This window comes from Numida meleagris, chromosome 12, assembly GCF_002078875.1.
Source record: "Numida meleagris isolate 19003 breed g44 Domestic line chromosome 12, NumMel1.0, whole genome shotgun sequence".
In the NCBI taxonomy this organism is placed as follows: domain Eukaryota; kingdom Metazoa; phylum Chordata; class Aves; order Galliformes; family Numididae; genus Numida; species Numida meleagris.
Genome location: NC_034420.1, coordinates 17,368,196 through 17,392,833, shown reverse-complemented (window position 1 = coordinate 17,392,833; position 24,638 = coordinate 17,368,196). Strand labels below are relative to the sequence as shown.

Genomic DNA, 24,638 nt, shown 5'->3' with positions numbered 1-24,638 from the left:
TCAGCGGGGCGCCGGCGGGCGGAGCCGGGCGCGCACGTGAACCGCGGGGCGACATGTTTGGGGGAGCTCTTAAAGGGGCCGCGTGCAGCCGCGCGTAAAATAGGGTGGGGCGCGGGGGCTCGGCTAGCTGCCGTGAGACGGGCAGAGCCGGTGTTATTTTTATTCACTTTCTCGTAAGGCGCCTTTCTGTAAGGAGCTGGGGTTCCGCATCCGGCCCGCAGGTCCCCCTCGGTGCACAGCTCCCAGCAGGCGGCCCCGGCCCCGCTGCAGTGGTACGGTCCCGCCGCCGTACGCTGCGTCCGCGGGGCGGGGCGCAGCGTTCCCCTCCCGTCAAGCACGGCGCACCCGGCAGCAGTATGGCGGTGAGTGGAACGGCGTTCCGTTCGGCCGCGCCTCGTGCTCCCCTCGGCTCCGGGCGGCAGCGGGGACCCGGCACCTGCGGCTGCGCGTGGCGGTGTCGGCGCCTCGCGTGGCTCCGGGTGCCCGTGCCGTTGGGCAGCGCCTTCGGAAGAACCGCGCGGCTCTGAGGGCGGAGCGCCGTCCCGCAGCGCTGCGCGCGGGTGCGGTTGGGACGCGGCCGCGGGGTGCGCGGTGTCCGGCGTGAGGTAGAGCCGCCCGTTACGTTGTGGCTTCGCCTTCGCGTTTCTTCTCGGCCGTAATTTGCCGCGGTGCCTTGTCGTTGTCCGCAGACCCCGTCTGCGTGAGGAAGGGCGGGTTCTGCCCTAGCGCAGGAGCGGGTGCTGCGTGTCCTCCGTCACGGCAGTGCGCTCCGCGGTACGGAAACGCGGAGAAGCTCCGTGTGACACCTCGCGTTGGGGTTGGAAGGCTGCTGGAATTTAAAATACGCTCCCTGAAAAGCTTCCCACCCCCGGCCGCCTGCCGCCCTCCCCGCTGCGGGCAGCACCGCTCCCGTCCGCTTGCAGCGCCGTGGGGTGGCTGCGCGGCCGTCCGGAGACGGAGCAAACGTAGAGCTACGCGGTTCTGCTCATTTATGCTTTAAACGCTTCCGCGTGTGCCCGGTTCAGGCATCGTTTTGCGTTTGTTAGCGGCTAGTAAGGTCAGGGGTTGGGTAGCGAGGCAGCCGCGTGCTGTGCTGGCTGCCGGGCCGTGCTTTGCCTCGGGGAGAGGCGCGAGCCCCGTCCTCGCGGCGCTGGCCGCGGTTCAGGAGGCAGAGCGAGGGCAGGGAGCGGCTGGTGGCATTCGTGGTACTGTGTGGAGGTGATGCTGCGGCATACGGATTCCGGAGAAGCACTTGCAATTGTGCTGTAGAGCGAGGATACCCAGTAACAAAATGACCTGGGGTTGCCGTGCAGTGGGTTGTGTGTTTGTTAGCCCCTTTGTGCCGACTTGTGCTCCTCTGCGTTTAACAGGAACGGAAGGGGACTGCAAAAGTCGACTTCCTGAAGAAAATTGAGAAGGAGATTCAGCAGAAGTGGGACGATGAGCGAGTCTTTGAGATCAACGCTTTGGATGCGCAGAACCAAAAGAGGTAGTGTTATATTTTCTTGCACAGTTTATTTCTTTATTTATTTTTCCAGGGAGCATTTTTTTTCCCATTGTTATCCAGGGAAGAAAAAGGGTCTTCCTGTGAGTCAGTAATGCTCTTTGATCAGGTGAAGGTATCTGTGTGTTAAGTTGGCATAAAGTAGTGGTGAACATTTGCTGGTCCGGTCCCAGTGGCAATGAAAAAAATCTGTCCCCTATTCCTTGGTGGTATCAGTGCTCTCTGAGATTTTAAAAGTGAGACTCTTCTTAGAGACTTCTGCTCTCTGACACAGAGGAGCTTTTCCGATGTGATTAAGTGAGAGGTTAAGGAATGACCTCCCCCCCCCCCCCCCTCGTTAGAAGCACAGCTCCTCTGTTTGAGGTGAGGTCATTCAGAAGGCACGTACTTGCTCTGCTTCACCAAGGAAGGTCATTTATCATACGGCTTGGGTCCTGATGCAGGCTGGCCTGTTTCTCTTGGCATAGAGATTGCAGTAGACCAGGTGTGTTTCCTGGTTTTATTTCTGCCTGAATAACCCTGAGAAACCTGTTTAAGCCTGAAGACGTGGAAATGTTTAGCGTGCTTGGGAGCTGAATCCCTCCCAAATCAATAGAATTGATGCTGTTTACAGTGTGGAAAGACTTGTGGAACAGCACTAGTGGCCTGAGTGGGTATCATAGTGAAAAAACGATGACCTTGGCAGCATGAGTTATTTCTTATCTTGGTTTAGTTTGACTTTCCTATATAATAACTCAAGTGCTCTAGCATACAACACCTTCTTAAACTGTAATATTTTGCAGGCAAAGAAATGACTTAGCTTTTGTTCTTGTGTGTTGATAAATCAGTGGTAGTATCAGAAGGGTACGTGCAAGCCATGGGTTAGAGGTAGAGTGCAAAGATGGAGGCAGTCATTGCCAACGTCCTGATGATCTAGAAGTTATTGTAGGTGTTTTGGAAGGTCAGTAATCTATATTCAAAATGCTGTGCAGCAATGTTATGGTTGATTATTATCGAGTGGTTATATGCAGTGTTTGGGTGGAAGAGTTGAACTCAGACAGTGGGAGATAAAATGAATGACTTCTCTAAGCCTTTGCAGCAGTTGGTTTACAGAATCAGAACTAGAACTTTGTACATCTGGGAAGGTGTTGCATCTAATTCAAAGCTTCTTTGTGATGTCAGTCCTATGAAGCTATGAGGGTGTTTTATAAGGCGACAAAACCTGTTGGTATAACAGTGGTTTAAAATCAGACTGATGTTATTGCAAGATGCAAATTATTCTGATGTTACTGTATGCTGATAATGCCCAAACATATGGAGATGTTAACTGTGTTATTTATGCTTTTCTTGATGCTCACTTTAAAAGCTAATTACATTGGATGTTTTTATTCTTTGAATTTTTTCTCAGTAAAGGGAAGTACTTTGTTACTTTTCCTTACCCCTACATGAATGGCCGACTTCACCTGGGACACACGTTTTCTTTATCCAAATGTGAGGTAAAAAAAATTTCCTTTGCTAACACCTTTAAATGCTACTTTTAAAATAGCTAGTGCTACTTTGTAGCTAATAGAATGCCTCCCTGAGTACTTTGTAGATTTAAAGATTATGTATTCGAACTTCCTTATTTTTCCTATATTTTCAATAGAAATATTACTGTCTGGGGGAAGAAGAGGGCTGCATATAACTTGTATAATTCTAGGAAACTGGACTACAGGCGTCTCCTGTTCTTTCAGAGAATGGATGTTTTTAGGAGATGTTGCTGCTTATTGCTTGTCTAACTGCTGATTGGCATAAGAGAACCCTATTGCCCTCTTTATTTGTAAATACAGTGCTGTGTTTCCTGTGTTAACAAGCTTTAGATACTCGTGGATAGGATTCCACAAAATCCATCTCTTTGCATTCTTCTGTAGTCTAAAACAGCCTCCTGGAAAAGATTGGCAGGTTTGTCCTTCTGTGGCCAGGCAGTGCAGACCTGGTAGCAGGATGTATTTGCACCTTTATTTCCTTCAGCACCTTTGTGGGTGCTGCCTGCTGCGTGCATCTGCCTTTCGATAGCTTAGTGGGAGGAAGGAATTGCATTTAGTTTTCAGGAAGGGTACTGATTTAACTTTTTGCCATTCTCTTTTCATTTTTCCACTTTATGCAGTTTGCAGTTGGTTATCAGAGGTTGAAGGGGAAGAGCTGTTTGTTCCCATTTGGTCTGCACTGCACTGGGATGCCCATAAAGGTAGGACTTGCTGAGGACTTTTCCTCATGCTTTCTGTTCTTAGAAGTATGTGGAGCATTGCTTACTGTCTATGCAGAACATCATGGTAATTTATTCAAAGCTTTATCAAGACAGTGCGATTTGAAACCTGACTTTGTAACAACGATGTGTGCTTTACTTGAACTATGCAGTATGACTTTCAAGAAAATGAAATGTTTCAAGATTCAGTTCAAGCAGAGTTTTTTGTTTGCAAGTAAATCCTCACTGTGAACATCTTCCTGCCATCGCGGGCTTTCTTCAACTAGAAGGCTCTCCTAGAAGCTGACACAATGTCTAGAAAAAGTTTGTGTTGTAGGGCAATGCACGATGTTAGAGTAAAAATCAGTCTTTAATAATTGCTTCAGTCACAGATATGGAAAAGTGCTGACAGACCACCAATAACTCTATTTAGGCTTGTGCAGATAAGCTCAAAAGAGAAATGGAGTTATACGGCTGCCCACCTGAATTTCCTGATGAGGAGGAAGAGGAGGAAGAAAGCTCTGCTAGAAAAGATGAAGAGATTATCATCAAAGACAAAGCAAAAGGGAAAAAGGTAAAGTTGATTTCACAAGGATTGGTAGCTATGCTCTCAAAACGTCTAGTTGTGCAGTACAGCCTGTTTTCCCTCCTTCATGCTCCTCAGAGAGAAACATGATGCAGATCTTTAGACTGTTTTTTCCAAGATAGCTCTGTACTTTTAATGTTGACTTGAGGAAAAATGCATCAGCTGCATGGTTCCAGAGATAGCATTTTCTTATGTGAAAACTTTATGGTGCACTGCTGTGAACTAGAATGTTCATATTAACTTCTATGTCTGGAAATAGAAACAACATTTTAACAGAGGGCGAAAAAAAGCATATGCAGATATTGTCAACGTGAGAACGTGTACTGTTTTTTCTTATTGCAATTGTCCTGTCAGAGTAAAGCTGCTGCCAAGACCGGTTCTTCCAAATACCAGTGGGGCATCATGAAGTCTTTGGGTCTTTCTGATGAAGAAGTGGTCAGTTTTTCTGAAGCTGAGCACTGGCTGGATTATTTCCCTCCCCTTGCTGTCCAGGATCTGAAAAGTATGGGATTAAAGGTAACTGTTAGAAATATAAAACTCAGTTCTGAAAGCAGCCGTATTCGTGTTGATATTACACTTATGGATGCGGTTCTGTTCCTTTGGGACTCGAAATCATCGGCACAATGGTGACATTATTCCAGAAGTGTTTCTAGTATTTATGGAATTATTAATCTTTTAATAGTCTTGTGTGATCATTAAATGCTTTTTTGTCTATGGAATATGAGCTGTGTGTCAGTCACTCCTTGAAACAAGAATCAAGTGAAGGAATTAGGGCGTTCTTTTCCTGTTTCTGTATTAAGTTACTGTTCTGTAGTCAGCACTGACAGTAGTTTTAGGAAGAGTAATGACGCGATGCTGCGTGAAGAATTTGTCCTACTGACAATAAATTTTTAAAAACAGAGACATACTGAGAGAAGAAAAAGCAATGCTGAAATTTAGCTTTGGTGATTGGTTAAAACTACTACAAAACTTCTAAAATCACGTTCAGCAGACAAGGCCTGGAGTCGTACACGTCAGTCTCAAAGACTGTGCACACAGACTGCCTAACTACCTTTTTAAGCATGCACCCTCAGTGTGCTGCGTACTTCTTTTTACTTTTACAATTAGTTTAACTGTTTTGTGGTTCCTTAAATTTGTTTATGTACTCAGTAGAGACTTCTATGCATTTCCAGGTGGATTGGAGGCGTTCTTTCATTACCACAGATGTTAATCCTTACTATGATTCCTTTGTGCGATGGCAGTTCCTAACATTAAAAGAAAGAAATAAGATTAAGTTTGGGAAACGGTAAGAATACTCTGAATTTATTGTAAATATGGATAAACTGGGCTTTACGAAAGATGGAACGCTGTGACATGTTGCCAGAACGTGTTCATAACTCAAACTAAAAGGCTTTTATTTCAAATACCCTCTAGACATGGAAAGGTAGAGTGCTTATTGTGCTAGCAGTGTTTGTGAGATAGTCTGCTTGTGTTTTAGTTCTACCATAGCTGTCAGCTCAAGGTTAAATCAGTACTGACAGCTCGTACAATAACTTGTCATTGGTGTCACTGGATAGAGAGTTAAGCAGAATTTGAAGATATGCTTTGGGGTTCTCCCTTTGATAAAGGTAATTTTTATTTATCTATAGATTATGAACATATACTTTTTTTTAGGTACACAATTTATTCTCCAAAAGATGGGCAGCCTTGCATGGATCATGACAGGCAAACAGGAGAGGTATTGTTCTTGGTTGTTTTCATGCATTGCTTATGGTTCTTATCTACTGAAAGGAAAAAGTGTATCTTGAAGCAAAATGTATTTTATACGTACCAAACTGCCTGTTCTCAACTGTTGGTACATGGGGAAAATTGAGTGAACTCCACTACTGAGAATACTTATCTTGAACTGCAGGTAATATTTTCTATTGTAGCTGTTCCCTGTGACTATTTGGCAATTTGTGCTATCAGCATCACTACAGTATATCTATCTGTTGAAACAAATAAGCTTTTTTTATGTTGCTGAGCTGCTTTCATGAGTAAATTTTTGGACAGAAGTATAAAATAGATCCCCTCTTTTCAGTCTGGGTTTTACTAAGCAGCCATTTGTTTCAGTGGAGTTATGATTTACTTTGAAGAAAGCGCTGTTGCCTTAAGTAGCATTTAGGTTAGGTTACTACAGAACAGTCTATTTTCTTTACTGCTTGAGTCAACTTTGTATATTGATTGCTGCACTGTTTATGTGAACTGCAGGGTGTTGGACCTCAAGAATACACTCTAATAAAAATGAAGGTGTTAGATCCTTATCCAGCAAAATTAAGGTAGGTCTTGAATTCCTAATGGCAAGGAAGATCCCTCTTATGGCCAAAAAGTGAACATTAAATTAGTCTAGTTTGCCTAATGCGGGTCTTAATTTCATCCTGTTACTTCTGTCGCTTCACGAACTTGGTCTCTGCTTTGAGCTGCTGTATTCATTAAGCTGTGTGGAACGCAGACATTAAAGCAAAAAGACGTTAAAAGCAAACAGTTGTGCACAAGTGAGAAGCAAGCCCTGCTCTGGATTTAATGAGTCACTTAGGAAATGTAACCGATAGTTCACATTGGCTTGAGAGCGTGTTTTGTGTTACTCTGAATGTTTTTATTTTGGTGACTTAAAATACTTTTCCCCCCCACCAGTGGCCTGAGAGGAAAAAATATCTTCTTGGTGGCTGCTACGCTCAGACCAGAGACCATGTTTGGACAGACCAACTGCTGGGTCCGCCCAGATATGAAGTACATCGGCTTTGAGACTGTGAACGGGGAAATCTTTATCTGTACCCAAAGAGCTGCCAGGAACATGTCTTACCAGGGCTTTACAAAAGACAATGGAGTTGTACCTGTTGTCAAGGAACTGATGGGAGAAGTAAGCATCTTGCAGCTTGCTGGCCAAGTCCGTTTATTTCTGTGAAGCTTATACAGGTGGTGGTAGAATTCTACTTATAAAGAAAATGTAAATCTGCTTTTGGTAGATGAACCCAGCAAGTTTAAATGAGTATCAGCAAGAAGAGCTTACTCGGGCTGGAGAAGTGCTCTTTTTCTGTAATTATATTCCTCTGCCCTACATAGGAGATTCTTGGCGCTGCACTTTCTGCACCTCTCACCAGCTACAAAGTTGTGTATGCTCTTCCCATGCTCACAATCAAGGAAGATAAAGGTAATGTTGCAGCAGCAGCTTTGTGTCGAAGTCTGCTTGGCGCACGTTGTGCATTCAGTGTGCTGACTGATCATTTTATCTGTTGTACCTTTTTCTTTGTCAAGGAACGGGAGTGGTAACAAGTGTCCCCTCTGATTCTCCGGATGACATTGCAGCCCTGAGAGATCTGAAGAAAAAACAGGTCAGTCTCTTCTCTCAGTCATTTCTGTTTTTATTTCCTTTCCAAAGCCTGGAGGGACAAAAGTGGATATTCAGTGGGTAAAACAAAACTCCCTTTAATTGGAGTTCTGCCATCTCTAACTTCAAATCAGTGTAGTTAAATGAAGTTAAAACTAGCTGAGCTTAGTCAGGTTTTTCTTCTGTCTTCAAGAAAGATTTTGAGTGAGAATTGTGTTGCTTTTGTCTTAATGTGCAGAAGAGGAGTGCCGGTGAAACAGAAATCCCTGTTGTGGAAATGAATTTGAGATGAGAACTCTATATGAATTTCAAATGAATCTTAGAGTAGCTGTTGCTGTTACAGCTTCAAAAGTGCATCAGTGTCTGAACAGCTGTCACTGGCTGCTGAATTTTTGTTCCACTCATTTTCGGTGATAATGTTTTTTCCCCATCTTTAGGTATGTACACATTCTGATAGAGTCACCTGAAAATTAAGCAGATTCAAGTCAGATGTGAGAAGCAGTGAGCAGGCAGAGCAGCAGTTTTGTCTCTTTTGTAGAAAATACTATGTATGCAAAAGACCTTGTGAACGGATAAAAACCTAAGGTAATTTTTTTCTTCCATTCATATGTTGTGTTTTTTTTTTTTCCCCTTCACTTTCAAAGGCTCTCAGAGGGAAGTATGGTATCAAAGATGAAATGGTCCTGCCGTTTGAACCGGTGAGTACACCCACATGGCTGCATCTGCAGTGCACATCGTGGCGTTGTGCTCGCTGATGAGAAACGTGCCAGAGTGCTGCGTCCCTTCCAGGATCTTTGTCTGCAGTTCTCTTCAGCTGGGAGGCTTAGAGCGATGTTTTCATGTTTTCTTACAGTTGTCATATGTGGTCTGTTAGGAGTTACAGTCAAGATATTTTTTTTCTGTGCTATAACAGATATACAAAATTTTTTTTTTTTAGTGGGAATTATTATTTTGGAGAATGCAGTGCATCGTTCTCCTGATAGCCTATTGGTTACAGTAATAACCTTGTCTTCAAGGCAAGGTGGAAAGGACTGAAGCTACTTAACTCTTAATGCAAACTCATGGCTGAATCAGTTTTTGTTGGAAAACATAGGTTACGGATAAAGCCATCCCAGTGTTCTGTGTCGCCTTTGCTTCTGTGGACCAGCTTCAGTGCTGGTACAATGTAATACTGGCATGATACGAGGAGATGAAACTGGGTTATTTCCTGTGGGAGAGCAGCTGAGGGGTCCTGAGACTATCAGGAATTGTTGACCTAATCAGTGGAGTTGCAGCAGTGCTTTGTAAATGCCTGTGAAACCCAATTAGCGATAGATGCTGTAAGTGTACACAGAGTAGCTCGGTGCAGTAGAACTTGGCCATTGCCCTGGCACCAGCTGCTGTCACTAGGGCTGTTCAGCACTGTTTTTTGCCCAGCTATCATGCAACACTTTTACGTAACAAGTAAAAATTGCCTTTTTTCCCCTTTGTCATCTCTTGTTCAAACTCCTATGTCAGCTGCAAACCAGGACAAAAATATTTCTCTTATTCAATTCAGCACATCTCTTCTCCTGAAATGAAATCTGGGAGACAAACTCTTGTGTAGATTTTATTACATTGAGATGATTTGAAAGAAATACCTGACACTGTTTTGTTAATTCTCAGGTGCCCATCATTGAAGTCCCAGGTTATGGCAACCTTTGTGCTCCATTCATCTGTGACGAGCTCAAAATCCAGAGCCAGAATGACAGAGAGAAACTTGCTGAGGCCAAGGAGAGAGTATACCTTAAAGCGTTTTACGAGGGAGTAAGTAATAAAGGCAATCTTGCTTAGTGTGATTATGGTGATCAGTGTTGTTGCAAGTGTTGATTTGGAAACCGATATGAAAAGATAGCAACTTTATTTTTGCTGTCTATACTTACATGTAGGCTTACTGTGACATACTGCTCAGGTCTTTTCTTGTAAGCTGGCAACAATTTGAATTTCTGCCTAGCCTTGTGGGATTGCCTGTGTGCATGCTGGCACATATACAATTTTTTAGGTAAAGAAGATTGTCTATTGAAAAAAAAAAAACCCAACCAAATAAAACCAAAACAAACGAAACAAAGCAAACCACCCCAACAAATAAACAAAAATCTCCAAAAAACAGAAGCTTGCTTCCTATTTTTGCTTCTCAGGGATAACAAATAAATAGCAATTACTGCTGGGTCTGAAGATCTCCTGCACCTCTTTCTTGTTAACTTAAAGTGAACAAACTCTTCTGACTCATCTTTTATAGGTAATGTTGGTGGATGGATTCAAAGGACAAAAAGTTCAAGACGTCAAGAAACGTATACAGAAGATGATGGTGGATAATGTATGTAGTAGTAAGCATACCTATGTGGGATGGATAGCTAAGGCAGAGACCTCTTCTTCTCTGCTTTATCTCACAACCTTATCTAGGAAGTATTTTGGTCTGATTATGGTCTTTGATATACTTGTAAAGATACTGAGAATGTAGTATCTGAACTGTAAGTCTTCTTCAAATAAAAGTAAAGGATATCAGCTTTATGCAGACACCCCTTTCTTGGGTTCATCAAGCAGAGAAGGAAGAGTGGTAACTGAAAAATGAACCCCAGTAATATTTTCCTGATGAGGACAGCAAGTGGGAGAGGCATCTGTTAGTCAGGATTTGCCTGTTGTTGCAGGATTGTGATCTTCAGATTATAATATAGCACTTCATACTATTTCATGCTGTATGGTCTGTGAAGGTAGCACTCCAGTTCTGTTTTTCTTTGCTTTCCCCCATCTTGTGTTTTTTTTTTTTTACTTACTAGCTGTGACACTTATGTGATACATTTTAGATTCTGTTAAGAATAACTCTACAAAAAAAAAAACCAAAAAAACAGTAACTGGTAGAGCCATGATTAATAAGTAATTTTTTCTTGCTTCTGTCCTCCTTTTCATCACACATGGAGATGTTCTTCACAAAATTATGTGAACTGACACATCTGAGAGGTACATAGTCAAATATCATCCTCATTTTCCTGAAGGAAATGCTGAGGCAGAGAGGCAGTGCAGTAATGAAGCCATGCAAGGAATGCTGTAAAACAGACTAGAATTCAGATGATATACTTTTTAGTGAAATGTGAGGATTTGCAAGACTTTGTAAAGTACTTAGATCTTAGCTTTATTGCCCTTTCAGGTGTGTAACATCTCTTCTCATAGGATGAAGCCATGATTTATATGGAACCTGAGAAGCAAGTGATGTCAAGGTCAGCTGATGAATGTGTCGTGGCCCTCTGTGACCAGTGGTGAGTGAAGTAAAGCTGTAGTTAAAAGTCACTGTCAATTTATATCCAAGTTATGGCGTTTTTTCTTTTTACAATAAACTTTTTCTGACCACAGGTATTTAGATTATGGTGAAGTGGACTGGAAGAAACAGGCATCAGAGTGCTTGAAACAACTGGAGACGTAAGTTATAAAAGCAGGTGTAAAGAGGAGTGGTTGTTTGCTGCTGGTGGTGTTCTGAGAGGAGTAGTTATTAACAGCTTATTTCTCCCAGGTTTTGTGAAGAGACAAGGAGAAATTTTGAAGCTACTTTAGGTTGGCTACAAGAGCATGCATGCTCCAGGACATATGGCTTAGGTAGGCAAAGCACTCCTTTTCTCACTTGGTGATTCGTAAGCATGGTATTCGTTAACATGATTTGAAAGGCTGAAGTGCTGCCTAGGATTGAAAAGGGTATAGTTAAGCATAGAGCAGATTTAACCTACTTAAATCTAGACACAGCATCCCAGAGAAGGCGCACTGTGTCTTGTGAACTCATGTGATCTAGCTTTTTTTTCTTGGGTGGTTATTTTGGAAGGGATCTCAGGAGAAGAAACTGATGACCATTTCTTTGGCGTTCTCCTTAAATGGTGACTAGCCTTCAGCGTGTGTAGCCTGCGAACTATGAAAGTAGGTGCAGCTCGACATGGGTCAGCTCTTCTAGATGAATTATAAACCACAGCAAATAATCACAAGCTAAAATTTATTTGGCAGTCCAGTTAAAAAGCCGGGAACCAAAACAGCATGTATTTTCTCTTGGATAAGAGTTTTTGAATGCACAGATGAAAGTGTAAGCATGAGTCCTTGCGAAGAGGGAGTGAAAGAGAGCAATTCCATTGGAAGTCATGAACTGCTAATGTATGCTTGAGTGTCATACTTGTCAACCCTGCAGGCAGGGGTGGTACCGACTGATACCTGGCTTCTGCCTCTTCCAGGTACCCGTTTGCCTTGGGATGAGCAGTGGCTGATAGAGTCTCTCTCAGACTCCACAATCTACATGGCCTACTACACAGTTGCTCATCTGTTACAGGGAGGTAACCTGAGAGGCCAGGGAGAATCTCCTCTAGGCATCAGGTAAGGAGAATGAAACACCAGTTTGCCCATTTAATTGTGTGATTCTCTTCTGAGTTGCTCTTGACAAAGACTTGCCAAGCAGGCTGATGCTTTGCTTTTGTGTTTTAGAAGCATCATCATCAAAACTTAACTTGCTGTTAGCTGAGTTAAAGCAATGGTGTAGCAGAAAAATAAAGGAAAGAGAACGTAGTACTGTCCCCAGAGAGAAGGGGAGGAATGTCCTTGAAAGCAGAACTGCACATGAAGTAGATCACATTTTTTAGTACGTGTCGGACTTGCCTTGAAGTGGTCCTCCCCAGGTGTTTGAGTGATTTATTTCAGTGGCTGCTGAAGCATCTCAGTTCTTGCTGAGAGACTGCTTTACAGCTGTGAAGAATTTTATGGTTCGATGTACACAGTGCACAAGATCAACACTCAAGTTTTGTTACTGCATTAAAAGTTGGTAACTCTTACAAGCTTAAAGCCCTCTTTTATCCACAGCCCCTATGTGGAAGCTTTCAAAGTTAAGAGGGACAAAGCATTTGTACTGAAATAGCTCTCAGAACTGATCTGTGACCTTTTAGATGGGATGCCTGAACTTCCAGTGACAGGTGTCAGAGAGAGATAGCACAGCTGGTCTGGAATTTAAAACAAACAAAAACCACAAAACCCAACTCACTGGCATTCTTGCCTTGAATCTTACGCTCTCATTTTGCCTATTTTCTGAGCTACTTTCTGGACTAGTTCACACATTGTGGAATTGCAACATGCCTTTTTTGATGCTATAACTAATGTGAAAAGCATTTCCAAAGTAGTGTGCTTACAGATGGAAGTAATTCTGGAAGGCTTTCATTTAGGTTTGAACCTTTCTAATTACAGAGAGCTTACCAACATACTAGTCATGCTTGGAAACAAACTTTGAAGTGATCATCCTTAGCACTGAATTACAGATCTAATATGATTAAGTACGTACAATTACAGTGTGCTATTACATGAGTGGATGACATCTTTCTTCTTACTGTTAGCAAATACTTTTTACTCTGTGGGTATGGTAAGTAAGGGCTTTATGGCACATGAATTATCATTCAGATAAACATCCTTAGTGCTAAACGTAGAAGCAAGGTCACAGCACACACTAGTAATTTAAAGCATAGAACAATAAATAGCAGAGATAAAGCAGTGAAGTGTTGCATATAAGAGTGTTTTAGACTGGTGTTATTGTCTGTCGTTTGAACTAGTTGTTTAATATGTACAGAAAGTGCTTTGGATCCAGTCTGTGTTCCACTCTGCATAATCCAGGGCGAAGCACCTTAGTAGATGTTAAAAGATGGTTTACCATCGATGTTTATCTAGGTTGGAAATTATTTGGTTTGAGATATATGCTAAGTAGTATCTGGTGGACTCCTCTGAAGTTGTGAGAAGCCAGAAATAAAACTCTGTGTAGAATGAAAGGTATCTGTAGTGCAGGCTCAGCAGTATCTTCATTCAAACTTGCAGAGCGCATCAAATGAGCAAAGAAGTTTGGGATTACATCTTCTTCAAGGCAGCTCCGTTTCCTAAAACAGAGATTCCAAAAGAGAAGTTGGACAAGCTAAAGGAGGAGTTTGAGTTTTGGTATCCTGTGGATCTCAGAGTGTCTGGCAAAGATCTTGTTCCAAATCACCTGTCATACTACCTCTATAATCATGTGGCAATGTGGTCAGATCAGAGGTAAGTTTGGGAATGAGGCAGGGCAGCTGTGCAGGAGGTAAGGCTGCAGACCCTGCCCTGCACGATGTTATGATGTGGAATACCAGTAACAAAAACCATGACAGACTCTTAGCAAGATGTAGTTCCTGTGCATGAGAACACTGTTTATATTTCCCTGAACATCTCTTTAAATGCTGTATAAAACTCTATAGGAAAAGCTATTTCCTGATGTTGAATATTAATTAAGTCTGCTTCCTCCTTTGGTAGATGTAGAACTGAGAACAGGAAACAGGATAGCTCTACCTAGTGCTGTTGGGCAATGCTAATGGCTGACTTTTAAATGGTATATACCTGAATAGAGGAAGAGGAGGTAAATGAAATATAAGTGTGGATGCAAGGCTCCCTGCTTTGCATTTCAGCAGTGGTAAGCTCTAGCCTTACATTGTAGTTCTCATTTTCAAATACACGCCTTGATTTCTTAATTTTTAAGACACCTCCCAGATACTTTCTTGAAGATTCTACTTAAGGTGTTCATCCCTAACTGGAACATAAAACATTAGTTATTTTTTCAAAAGAGAAAATGTATTTACTTTATAATGTGCTTTGTATCTTATCTTCAAACAGAGAAAAATGGCCAGTAGCTGTAAGAGCAAATGGGCATCTCCTTCTCAATTCTGAAAAGGTACAGTGAGGTTCTGTGTATGAATTACTTGTGGTTGTCAAAATAGGTGCTTGCCAGCCAGACTCAAACAAAAAAAACAAAACAAAAAAAATGGGAAGATAAAAGGAGGAAATAAGAAAAATTCTAATTCTTTCACTGTTAAATTCCAAGTTTTCATTCACCAGAGGTAACTGGAAGAACAGAAATTGATGTTTCTCTGATGCTGCTTAACATTCTTCTGTTAGCTCTTGTATGACTTGATTGGTTTAGTGAAGACTTCAGTGAATTTCTGTAAAGTTTTAGGATAATGTAGTAAAACAACAAAAGTCATTCTACGTTTTAGCTTTAAGGTCTGGAGTCAGTATAAGGAGAGGAGAGTTTGTGTGAATAACTTGCTAATGCATACGAGTTCTGAAACTGAATTTGATTGAATGTAGAAGTACCTGAGCCTAGGAATTTGGCCTTAGAGATTGTCTGATGTGAAACCAAAAAAGCCACCTTGATCCTTCTTGAAAAACTGATGCAGGATGATCAGAATGTCTGATGTGGAACCCAAATGATCCATGAAGCAGCTGCAGCTTCCAGGAGTTCAGTGTTCGGGTACCTTTGTAGTTCCACAGCTTGCCCGAGTCACAAGCTGAGCTCAGTGTTCTGGAACAGATCTGTACTTGTGAAGTTCTGTCTGTTTTGCAGTGTGATCTAGTTCAGATTTACCAAAGCTCCTTTGCTCTAATTCATGAGAAAATACTTTCTTAGTGTTTTCCCCAAACTCTTGTTCTGTCTGCTTGCTTGTCTAGCAGCAGAGTGGATATATGAGAAAACCAAAGTTCTTCTATTTCTTTCAGATGTCTAAATCTACGGGCAACTTCCTTACCCTAAGTCAAGCTGTGGACAAGTTTTCTGCAGATGGTAAGTTCGTTCTGACCTGTCTCTGTTTTTCCAGTGATGCCAAAATGACGAGAATTCATGTTTTGCTCTCAGAGGAGCAGTGGGTATATTGGAGTACTGCATTGCAATAAACCTACCAGCTGGTTTTGTTTGAAAAGCTGAACTGTGTTTAGAAAACTGGGATGTGCATTATTGGGACATCTGTTTAAATAAAGACCTTCTCCCAGGCTGAGGTCTTCTGGAAGGTGCTTATTTCACCCATACATACTGGAGATCAAATCATCAGCCAAATGCTGCTGATGCACAGTGTGTGCGTTCCTGCGTGCCACGTTCCCTCTTGCATCCTCCTGGTGGCTGTCTTCTTTGTTTTTCCTTCTGAGCTGTGACTGTGCTAGGCTCTTGGTTCTTGCTGTCTATCTGATTTGCTTCCTAAGGAAAAGTGTTCCACTCCTTGGGTAAAGTGCATCTTTTGATACATGTCTCTAGTTGGCCAGGCAATTGGTAACTTAATTTTGCATTTATGTTAACATGGAATTAAAAGCTAGTTGTCACCGATCCCTTGCCTCCTGCATCCATATCTACCAGCTAGTTGCATACCAGCCCTGCTAGTTAATGCCGTTTCCCTCAGGAATGCGTTTAGCCTTGGCTGATGCTGGGGACACTGTTGAAGATGCCAACTTTGTGGAAGCCATGGCTGATGCTGGGATTCTTCGTCTCTACACTTGGGTGGAATGGGTAAAGGAGATGATTGCAAACAGAGACAGCTTAAGAAGTGGTCCTGCCAACACCTTCAATGACAGAGTCTTTGCCAGGTACTGTACAAAGGCTAATAATACAGCATGGTACAAGCTGGCTTTCTGTTTTATTTTTTTCTTGCAAAGATCGTCTTTGTAGTTGTTTTATGGAATTCATTAACTTATATTAAAAACAATATTTTATTCACTTTCAGAAGAGGCAAAGTGATTGTGTCATACTATTGCATTTGTAGTGTTGTTTTACGCAGTGTTCCTGTTAAGTGGAGTGGACTGTGCAATATTGATGTTTTCACTTTCCTCCCTAGTGAAATGAATGCAGGCATAAAGAAGACAGACCAGAATTATGAGAAGATGTTGTTTAAGGAAGCTCTGAAAACTGGCTTCTTTGAATTTCAGGTAGGAGCTCTCGTTAGCTGTAGAAAACTAACACTTGACATTTATTGCTTTGTGTGGATTTCTTTTGATCCTGATGTCTCTGATCCTTAACCAGACAGCTGAATTGGAATTTGAGTTATATCAAGAAACAAGACCAATTAGATAGACTTAATCTGAAATCATAAAGGTCTGTTTGTGGTGTTTTGCGGAGGCCGGGAGGAAGACACCTATGATGTTGCAAATAGATGCTATTGAGAAGAGTGCTTCCTGTCCCTAGGTCCTTTTCAATAAGGAACTCTCCATAAGTAATCCAGATAACAGCAAAATTTTCTGGAAATTGAGTGTGTTTTGATATATTCTATAAACCATATCTCCAGAGTGTCTGCAGAACCATTCCACTTCACCTAACGAATTACAGATGCTCTTTTATGTGTTTTTTTTATGATATTTGGGAATAGGGTTAAATAGGCTGAATTGTATGCATAATGATAGATCATATTCATTGCTCTTCTTTGTACTTATTAGTATCTATGAAGGTAATTCAGGGTCTTTTATATCTGTTCTAATTAACATTTCTAATAAGGTACTTTTTTAATGTGAAGTCAGCTGACATATTCACAGTCAGATACTTGAGAAAAATACACTGCTTCTAATAATTCATTTTTGAGTGCTAAGCTTCTTACGTTCTGAAAGCGTATTAGAGGAAACAGCTGGCTGATCTTTCCATCGAGTGCTTCTCTGTGGCAGTCAGTGTGTTAATGGTGGTGACACGGCTTTCTTTCAGGCAGCAAAAGATAAATATCGTGAGCTGGCGATAGAAGGGATGCACAGAGAGCTGGTGTTTCAGTTCATTGAAGTTCAGACTCTGCTCTTGGCTCCTATCTGTCCCCACCTATGTGAGCACGTCTGGTCACTGCTGGGAAAGGTACTAATGTATGTTTCTGTTTTGTCATTTGATTCAGATCTAAGGTTTCACTGATTTTTAGGCTGATGTCAGACTTGTGGATTTCATTTGTTTGCAAGTAGAAGAAACATCTGTCCTATGATATTAATGTATGGATTGCCATGATAGGACGCTGTGTGTGGCAGCAGGTCTGTGGAGTTAACCTGCGTCTTCAAGGTTACTGTAAAGATACAGGTAGCTTTAATGGAAGTCACGCCGACTATCTTCTCACAAAGAGGTGATCTAAAATTAATCTGATAAGGAAATATTCCTACGTCCGTGTGTGGAACAGCTTTCTTTTTTGTGTTGTCAGGTAAATTGGGGAAGTAAATGTTGTGCTTGCAAGTGAAGTTATGCATCTGTGTGGCAGGCGTGCTTGTATAAGTAACACAGATAAGTGCGTGTTGGCTGTATTCTTACTCCTTTACAACTGAGTAATGGAGGAGTGCTCACCGAGGTTCAAACTGCCTGAACTTCTGTCACCAGATACATGCGCAGAGATAACGCGTTGTAACTTCTTCCTTTCTTAAAAGCCCGATTCCATCATGAAGGCTTCCTGGCCGGTAGCTGGCCCTGTGGACGAGGTATTAATTGGCTCTTCTCAGTACCTCATGGAAGCAGCTCACGACCTCCGACTCCGTCTCAAGGGCTACATGGCACCTGTGAAAGGAAAGGTGAAGTGTACCGGGTCATCTTTCGAGTGTGCACGCTTGATGGTTCTGCATTGCCTCAAAGCTCCCTCCTGATGTTATGTATTTTTCCTTTCTTTCCTCAGAAAGGTGCTAAGGAGCCTTCCCAGAAGCCTTCCCACTGCACCATCTACGTAGCCAAGAGCTACCCGCCCTGGCAACACACCGCCTTGTCGGTGCTGCGCGAGCACTATCAGGTGGTTGTTCTTACGTGGCTTTCTTTGGGCTGCTTCTCTCCTTTTTTGTGCACTCTCTTCTCTGTAAAGAAGCTTGTAAGCTGTAATTTGTTACCGAATGACTTAAATATAAAGTGAGGTAGTCTAAATTTCTTTTATACTTTTACAAATATCCAATGAATTTTGATGCTTAATGAGAATGTTCCGTGGTGTCATTGATTTCACAGTATGTCCTTGTTGCTTTTGGCAGTTTTTGAGTAAAAATGAGCCTGTGTTCCTTCTTCTCATTTACAAGTGGATAGCCTTTCAAATGTTGTCTTTCCCAGCAGTGTTTCTGAGGAAATCTTACTGACCAAGAGATTAATGTTGCCTTACTACACAAGTGGGCTTAGAGGTGTTTTCTGATTTTTAATTAGGCGTATGCTCTTCAGTGAGGTTGCAAGCAATATGCTGAAATGCAGTACACGTGTCATAAGTGGAAGAAATTCACTTCCCTGGAAGTGGAAAAACATGTGTTTCTGACACAGAGGCTGCTGAGTGGCTTCTGCCTTGCTGATGAGCCTCATCCTCAGCATTGTGGCTGATACCTTACAGTCAGGATGCTTACAGCTTGCAATATTGAATTAAATCTGTATTCCTCATGTGGAACTTGTCTTTGGAGTATTGTGTGGAGTCAGTGATAACAGTCCTTGATGGTATTTTGGTAAAGCATCAAGGATATATGATACTGACAGGCAAGTGTTGTGTGATTTGTTTTTTTTTCCTTCTGATCCCTGTACTTAATGGATATTCATTAATATTTAGGTCACTGGAGGTCAACTGCCAGACAATAAAGTAATTGCCAGTGAGCTTAATGCCTTGCCAGAGCTGAAGAAGTACATGAAGAAGGTTATGCCTTTTGTTGCCATGATTAAGGTAAGTGTCAGAGGGACAGCTCTCCTGTAGAAGAAGGCTGATGTTATCCTGACCCTGCACAAAGTACCCTCAGCAAGTTGAGGGACTCGATCCTTCCGCTCTGTTCTGCACTGGTGAGGACACACCTGTAATACCGTGTCCAGTTCTGGGCCTCCCAGTACAAGAGAGACGTAGAGCTACTGGAAAGTAGCCTAAAACGAGCCTTCAGAGGAAAGGAGAGCACAAAGCAGCTGCTATGAGGCTTCCTGCGTAAGAGAAATTTGTAAAAAAGAGGTAGTATTTTATTAGATCGGCTCGTGTATTTGCAACAGATCAGCCAAACTTTCAGTTATACAAGCAGATCAGGTCTGAGATGTCCCTGTTTTTTGATGTCCTTAGCCTGGCAATTGTTAATGATTCTGCTGCATGCAGGGAATGGGTTGGCATGCTGAGACTTACCCAAGAATTCATCCCTGTGCTTTGAAAGAAGAGCAGTAAGTGATTGCATATAAATACATAGACACATGAGCTCAGATTCCCTAGACCAGTATGTTGTTCTCTGAAACAGATTATTCAGCAGAGCCAGGGCATAAGAAGCATTTCTGCTTGTGCTTCCTATTTGTCAGAAGATAAGCCTTTGTGATTTACGAAGGGAAGCAATTCATTGTTAGTGCAGGCAGCCTTGCATGTTAGACTGATGAGGGAACCATGGCCACACTGCGTGTGATGAAGCAGAGCTTCAGAGCAGACAGCTGACTGGCTGCATGGAAGCAAGAGACTAATTAAATTCCAAAGAGGAAATTCTGTTTTACTTCAGTAAAATAAGTAAAAAAGTGGTGGTTCTATTGCTTTTAATACTTTGGCTATTGTTACTGTTGCCGTTGGTTTTCTATACTAATTAATTTACCTTTATGTTAACATATAAAGTGGTTGTTATTTCCCTGCAGAGAACTGTTCTATAACTGTGGTGAACATGTTCAGCTGTTGTGTGCTTGTTCTTTATTCTAAACTAGGTCATAAGACTGAATTTCCTGCTGTGAAACAGCACTGAAATGCTGACTTACTGGGAGAATTCTCAACTCGCACATTAAATGGAGATTACAAGTGACAGAATATAAAACACCTTCTGAATTCTGTCTTAAAGATGTGTTATAATTGCTCTTACTCCTCCCATCAGTGTCACTAGCTCCCTGTAGAAGATACCCTGTTACAGGAGAATTATTGCTTCTATGCTAGCATATTGTGCCAGCAGAGAGCTTGCATATTTTAAAGCCTCTTCTTTTCATGACTAATGTAGATTGCAATTTTGAAGCATCATCTTGCTGTATTAGATGGTTTTAATCCATTTCTTCCTTTGGCAGGAAAACCTCGAGAAGAATGGTTCACGTGTTCTTGATCTGGAGCTGGAATTTGATGAACGGGCAGTGCTCATGGAGAATATTGTCTATCTGACAAATTCCCTGGAGGTTAGTAGATACTTGACACACTCATTACTTGATTCTTAGTGGGATAGCTGGAGGACCAGGCTTTCCAGTGCCACTTCTGAGGAGATGCTTTTCTCTGACCGAACTGTTATCTTCAGTTTTTCAACTGAAGGAATGAGGACATGTTTACAGGCATCGCTGGTAAGAATGATCACAGTTCCTAACTTCAAATCCTCAGACTCTTACAGTGGCGCTTGTGAACTCTAGCAGGTTACTTGGCCCTCTTCAAGGAGCTGAATCTGGGCGGGGCATTTAAAACCGTTATGAAGTCAAATGGCAGTCTAGAGGAAGTTATTCCAGCTTAGTATGATGATCAGAGTACTTAAATGAGGGGATAGCTTGGGCAGGTTTATGAGAAACAGCTTGTTTCAGGATTTAGACATTTCAAAAATATAAACTCTAGAACTTCACTGTTCTAAATTGTGCAGTATCAAATAAAAGTGAGTCTATTGGATTTGTCCTACGTCAGAACAAAATCGAGAGCAAGCAGTACCTGTTTTAAAAATACCTATAAATTTGCTACCAACGCTAAGCTCTGGAAGGAGGAGATGTCCTGCTGCATGAGGGGGCTTTCATGCAGGAGATACGTAGAGATACGTAAGAATGGAACTGCTCTATCACACAAAGTCTAGCAGGGGTTGTCACTTTCAGAACCTTGGCATAATTACTCCGTGTTTCTGGGTGAGCTGGGAGCTGCCTGGCTATGGGCTCTGCCACAAAAGACATGGGGTTTACTGTGGGGTTGTCAAGTTTAATCTGTATTTAATGTGCACGTGCTGTTGCTGCAAATGAGCCACGCTGTTTGTTGACCTATAATCAGAAGGAGTTACCTGTACAGAATGTGATTTGGCAAGCCAAGGGAAGCCATCCCTCCCAGCTCTGCTGATCTCAGACTTAGAGAATGTGTCAGCATTCTGCCCTCCTCATTCTCCCCCATTCCCTACCCCCAGTTTTAGAAAAGATGAGAAATTGCAGCTTGTTGAGCAGTGGACACAGAGAATGTTGGTGCAGCCTTGAAGTGCGTGGAGGTCTGGTGACTCCTCTTATTCCCTCCGAAATGATCAAACTCCTCTCGATTCCCTCCCTTCTCCCTGCCCACCTTCCTGCAGCTGGATCACATTGAAGTGAAGTTTGCTTCTGAAGCAGAAGATAAAATAAAAGAAGAGTGCTGTCCTGGAAAACCGTTCTCTGTATTCAGAACTGAGGTAAACAACAAAAAAAACAGATATTGGAGGTCTGAAAACTTGAGTACAAACAAACCCACAGCTATGCCATTTGCAAGCTTACTCAGATGTAAATAGGAATTTTTGCCCTTAACCTAACACCCCTTCAAAACAGGAAACATTTACTGAAGGAGTTCTATTTCTTTTCTACATATACTGCTGTAAGTGTGCCAATGATTGTATCTTGGCCTTCGGGCACTTCACATCAAATCTTTAAATTGTGCCGACTGGAAGGCTGTTAAAAATGGGTGACTTGAGCATCAGCGTATCTGTCTCGTTCAGCCACGTGCCTTGCCTACCATCTGCAGATAAGGCAGACTGTGTTCCAGCTAAAACATAGGCCAAAAAATACTGAGAACTGAGAACTCCTGATTCTGCTGGTCTGAATTTCATTTCTCTGCTGTTACAGCTTCTGGTGGTGCTGTACTTGCTGTAAGGCATTATAAGCTTCCCTGTGAAACTTCATTTGCTGATTTCTATAGTATTGTTAATATTTTCAGTGTTCTTCTGTTAGTTTATGACGGGCTAATAAATTGCATTCAGCTGCATACTAATCAAGTACTTGAGAAGTATTCTTCCAGCTCTGTCGTGGAATTCTGAGAGAGCTGGTGAGCAATGCATGAGATCGGTGAAATGCAACAAGAGCAGTGACGTGCATGAATATTTCTAGCTCTAATACTTTTCAACAGTAAAAATTTCTTTGATTTTTTTTTCCCCTAAATATGTCCTAAAATGTTATGTATCCTACAGCATATATTCTGAAGATTTGTGTCAGTGTTTGCATTCTACCCCTGGCATTTGCTGCTTCTCGCTGCGGGCAGTCTGCCCAGAATACTTGTTGATGGGTGGTTGGTTTGGTTTAGTTGCTTAGAGGAAATAAGTCATGGATCACAAACATGGATTCTCCTTCAATCTTTTATTAACTTCCTTACAGCCAAGCGTGTCTGTGTTTTTGGTGAACCCTCAACCATCGAATGGCCACTTCTCTACAAAAATTGAAATTAGGCAAGGAGATAATAGAGAGACTGTGATCAGGCGCCTGATGAAGATGGACAGAGGCATCAAAGGTAAATGCTGGCGCTGATGTACAGCTGCCCATGCTGAGTAGGTTAACATTTCCATGTGGGGCAGGGGCAGAGCTGCTGAGTCAATGCCACAGTGCAGGTGCAGCCATGGCTCAGAGAAAGGCCTCCAGGCAGAAACAAGTAGCCTTCCTAAGGGAACAGCAGCTGTGTTTTTGTTGAGGAGTGCAGAAAGCAAGAGTGGAACCAATCTAAATCACTGTAGAACTGGATGTTAACGGAAACCTGGGCTTAATCCAAAAGCTGACAGCAGAGAAATCTTTTCTTTCCTCATTTTTCTGCAGCTCGTGTTTGCATTAATGTTTATCTGTCAAACAAAGACAACTACTGATGGATGGTGGTGCACACAGGGAGGAGTACATGATAACCTGTGTAGCAAAATGCATGCAGAGGGAAATGTGCTGTATATATAGTAGATGTATATGCATATGTAATGCCCTGCTGCAAGGTGAATATGTTGAAACAGTTGGGAAGTGACTCTTTCCAGCTCTGCGTCTCTTCCAGAAGGTGTCACTGTTCTGTCGGTGCACAGAAGTGAAGGGCTGTGCTCGGAGGAAGGCGTTACTGAAAGATCCTGGGCTTCACAGTGGGTTTTTTCTGGTTTGCTTAGCAATCTTCTGTTGCTGGGAATTTTAAAAGGGAATTGTATTTCACAAAAATTCTCACCTGCCCCTTTCCCCCAGTGTCTGAAGTTAATTCCTCAGAAAACAAAGGCACTGCTCATTCACTCACAGCTGACACGAGAACAAAAAGGCAAGTGTAGTGCTTGGAACGTGCTCGTGGGACTTGGAGATAAAGAAGACAGAGATGCTGTCTATACTGCAGCTTGCTCTGTGGCCACTGGATGACATCTTTGTAATGGGTTTAAGTCTTAATGAGAATGTATTTCGTTGGAGAAGATATTTTAGAAGTACCACGTGTTAGTGTTGTTTTGATGAATTCGGTCGGTGTCACAGCTTGTGTGTAGAGCCCGTGTCCTCATGAGCTGGCCGTCTGATTGCAGATCTCTCCAAAGTGAAGCTGATGAGGTTTGATGATCCGGTACTTGGGCCTCGCCGTGTTCCAGTCCTTGGCAAAGAAGAAGCAGAGAAAACTGCTATCCCAGAGCAAGCCATCTTCCACATCGACCTGGCTGAGAAACGCGTCTGCGTCACAGAGAGCGGCCTGGTGAGGGACATTGGTGACACCATTGTTTATCTGGTTCATTAAACTGCCTGCGTGCAGCTTGATCCCTGGCAGTGAGAGTTCTTAGAGTGACTTTGAAAGTATTTGTAACAAAGAAAGATGTGAATTTGTTCTTGAAAAAAAAAGAAAAAAGCCCACAAAAAAATCCCCATTTTGCATGCAAATTAATCCCTACTCTTTATGGATACAGCGAAATTATTTTCCTCTGACCCTTTGGGTTTTTTGAAAATAAACAATTTTCCCAAACATTAATGTGGCAAGTCTTCCTTTCCAGCTGGGGCCTGTGTGCTCTGAAGCGTTCTCGTGTATCAGGTTGAGCACTCCTCTCTCTCCCAGCCAGACTGGGATCCAGAGGTTGGTTGTAAATCTCCTCTAACGGGGAGAAAAGTCACTTGTGAACTTCAGTACTTTGCTTTTCAATGGCACGAGTGACTGAACACCACGAGGGCATTACTGCGTGGGCCCCTGGGTCAGAAGCAGCTCAGTAGTGGTGAACTTGGAGGTAAAAGTTAAGTATGAAAACTTCCGTGCTTCCTAGCTTTTAAAATGAGGGCTAAAGCCTGACTTTGCTTTTTCTCATAAAGCTGTTCATAGATCTATTTTAAAGGGAAAGG

General features: G+C 42.3%; 1 protein-coding gene across 2 annotated transcripts; it reads left to right on the top strand.

Annotated features, from left to right (window-relative positions):
* LARS (leucyl-tRNA synthetase) lies at positions 54 to 24,276 on the top strand. 2 transcript variants are annotated; one of them, XM_021410961.1, is made up of 32 exons: positions 54 to 362; positions 1,371 to 1,489; positions 2,892 to 2,979; positions 3,630 to 3,710; positions 4,141 to 4,281; positions 4,648 to 4,809; positions 5,466 to 5,578; positions 5,947 to 6,010; positions 6,523 to 6,590; positions 6,946 to 7,171; positions 7,375 to 7,462; positions 7,567 to 7,643; positions 8,284 to 8,337; positions 9,284 to 9,424; positions 9,897 to 9,974; positions 10,826 to 10,911; positions 11,006 to 11,071; positions 11,163 to 11,245; positions 11,863 to 12,001; positions 13,478 to 13,690; positions 14,294 to 14,351; positions 15,176 to 15,239; positions 15,847 to 16,030; positions 16,279 to 16,369; positions 17,133 to 17,273; positions 17,825 to 17,965; positions 18,067 to 18,177; positions 18,961 to 19,071; positions 20,412 to 20,516; positions 21,644 to 21,739; positions 22,692 to 22,824; positions 23,843 to 24,276. In XM_021410961.1, the coding sequence occupies exons 1-32, from the start codon at positions 357 to 359 to the stop codon at positions 24,046 to 24,048; spliced, it is 3,534 nt and encodes a 1,177-aa protein (XP_021266636.1). In that variant the 5' UTR covers positions 54 to 356; the 3' UTR covers positions 24,049 to 24,276. The 2 variants fall into 2 exon arrangements, with proteins under 2 accessions (XP_021266636.1, XP_021266637.1); XM_021410962.1 differs by lacking the exon at positions 54 to 362 and adding an exon at positions 454 to 605 and having other exon boundaries at positions 23,843 to 24,048.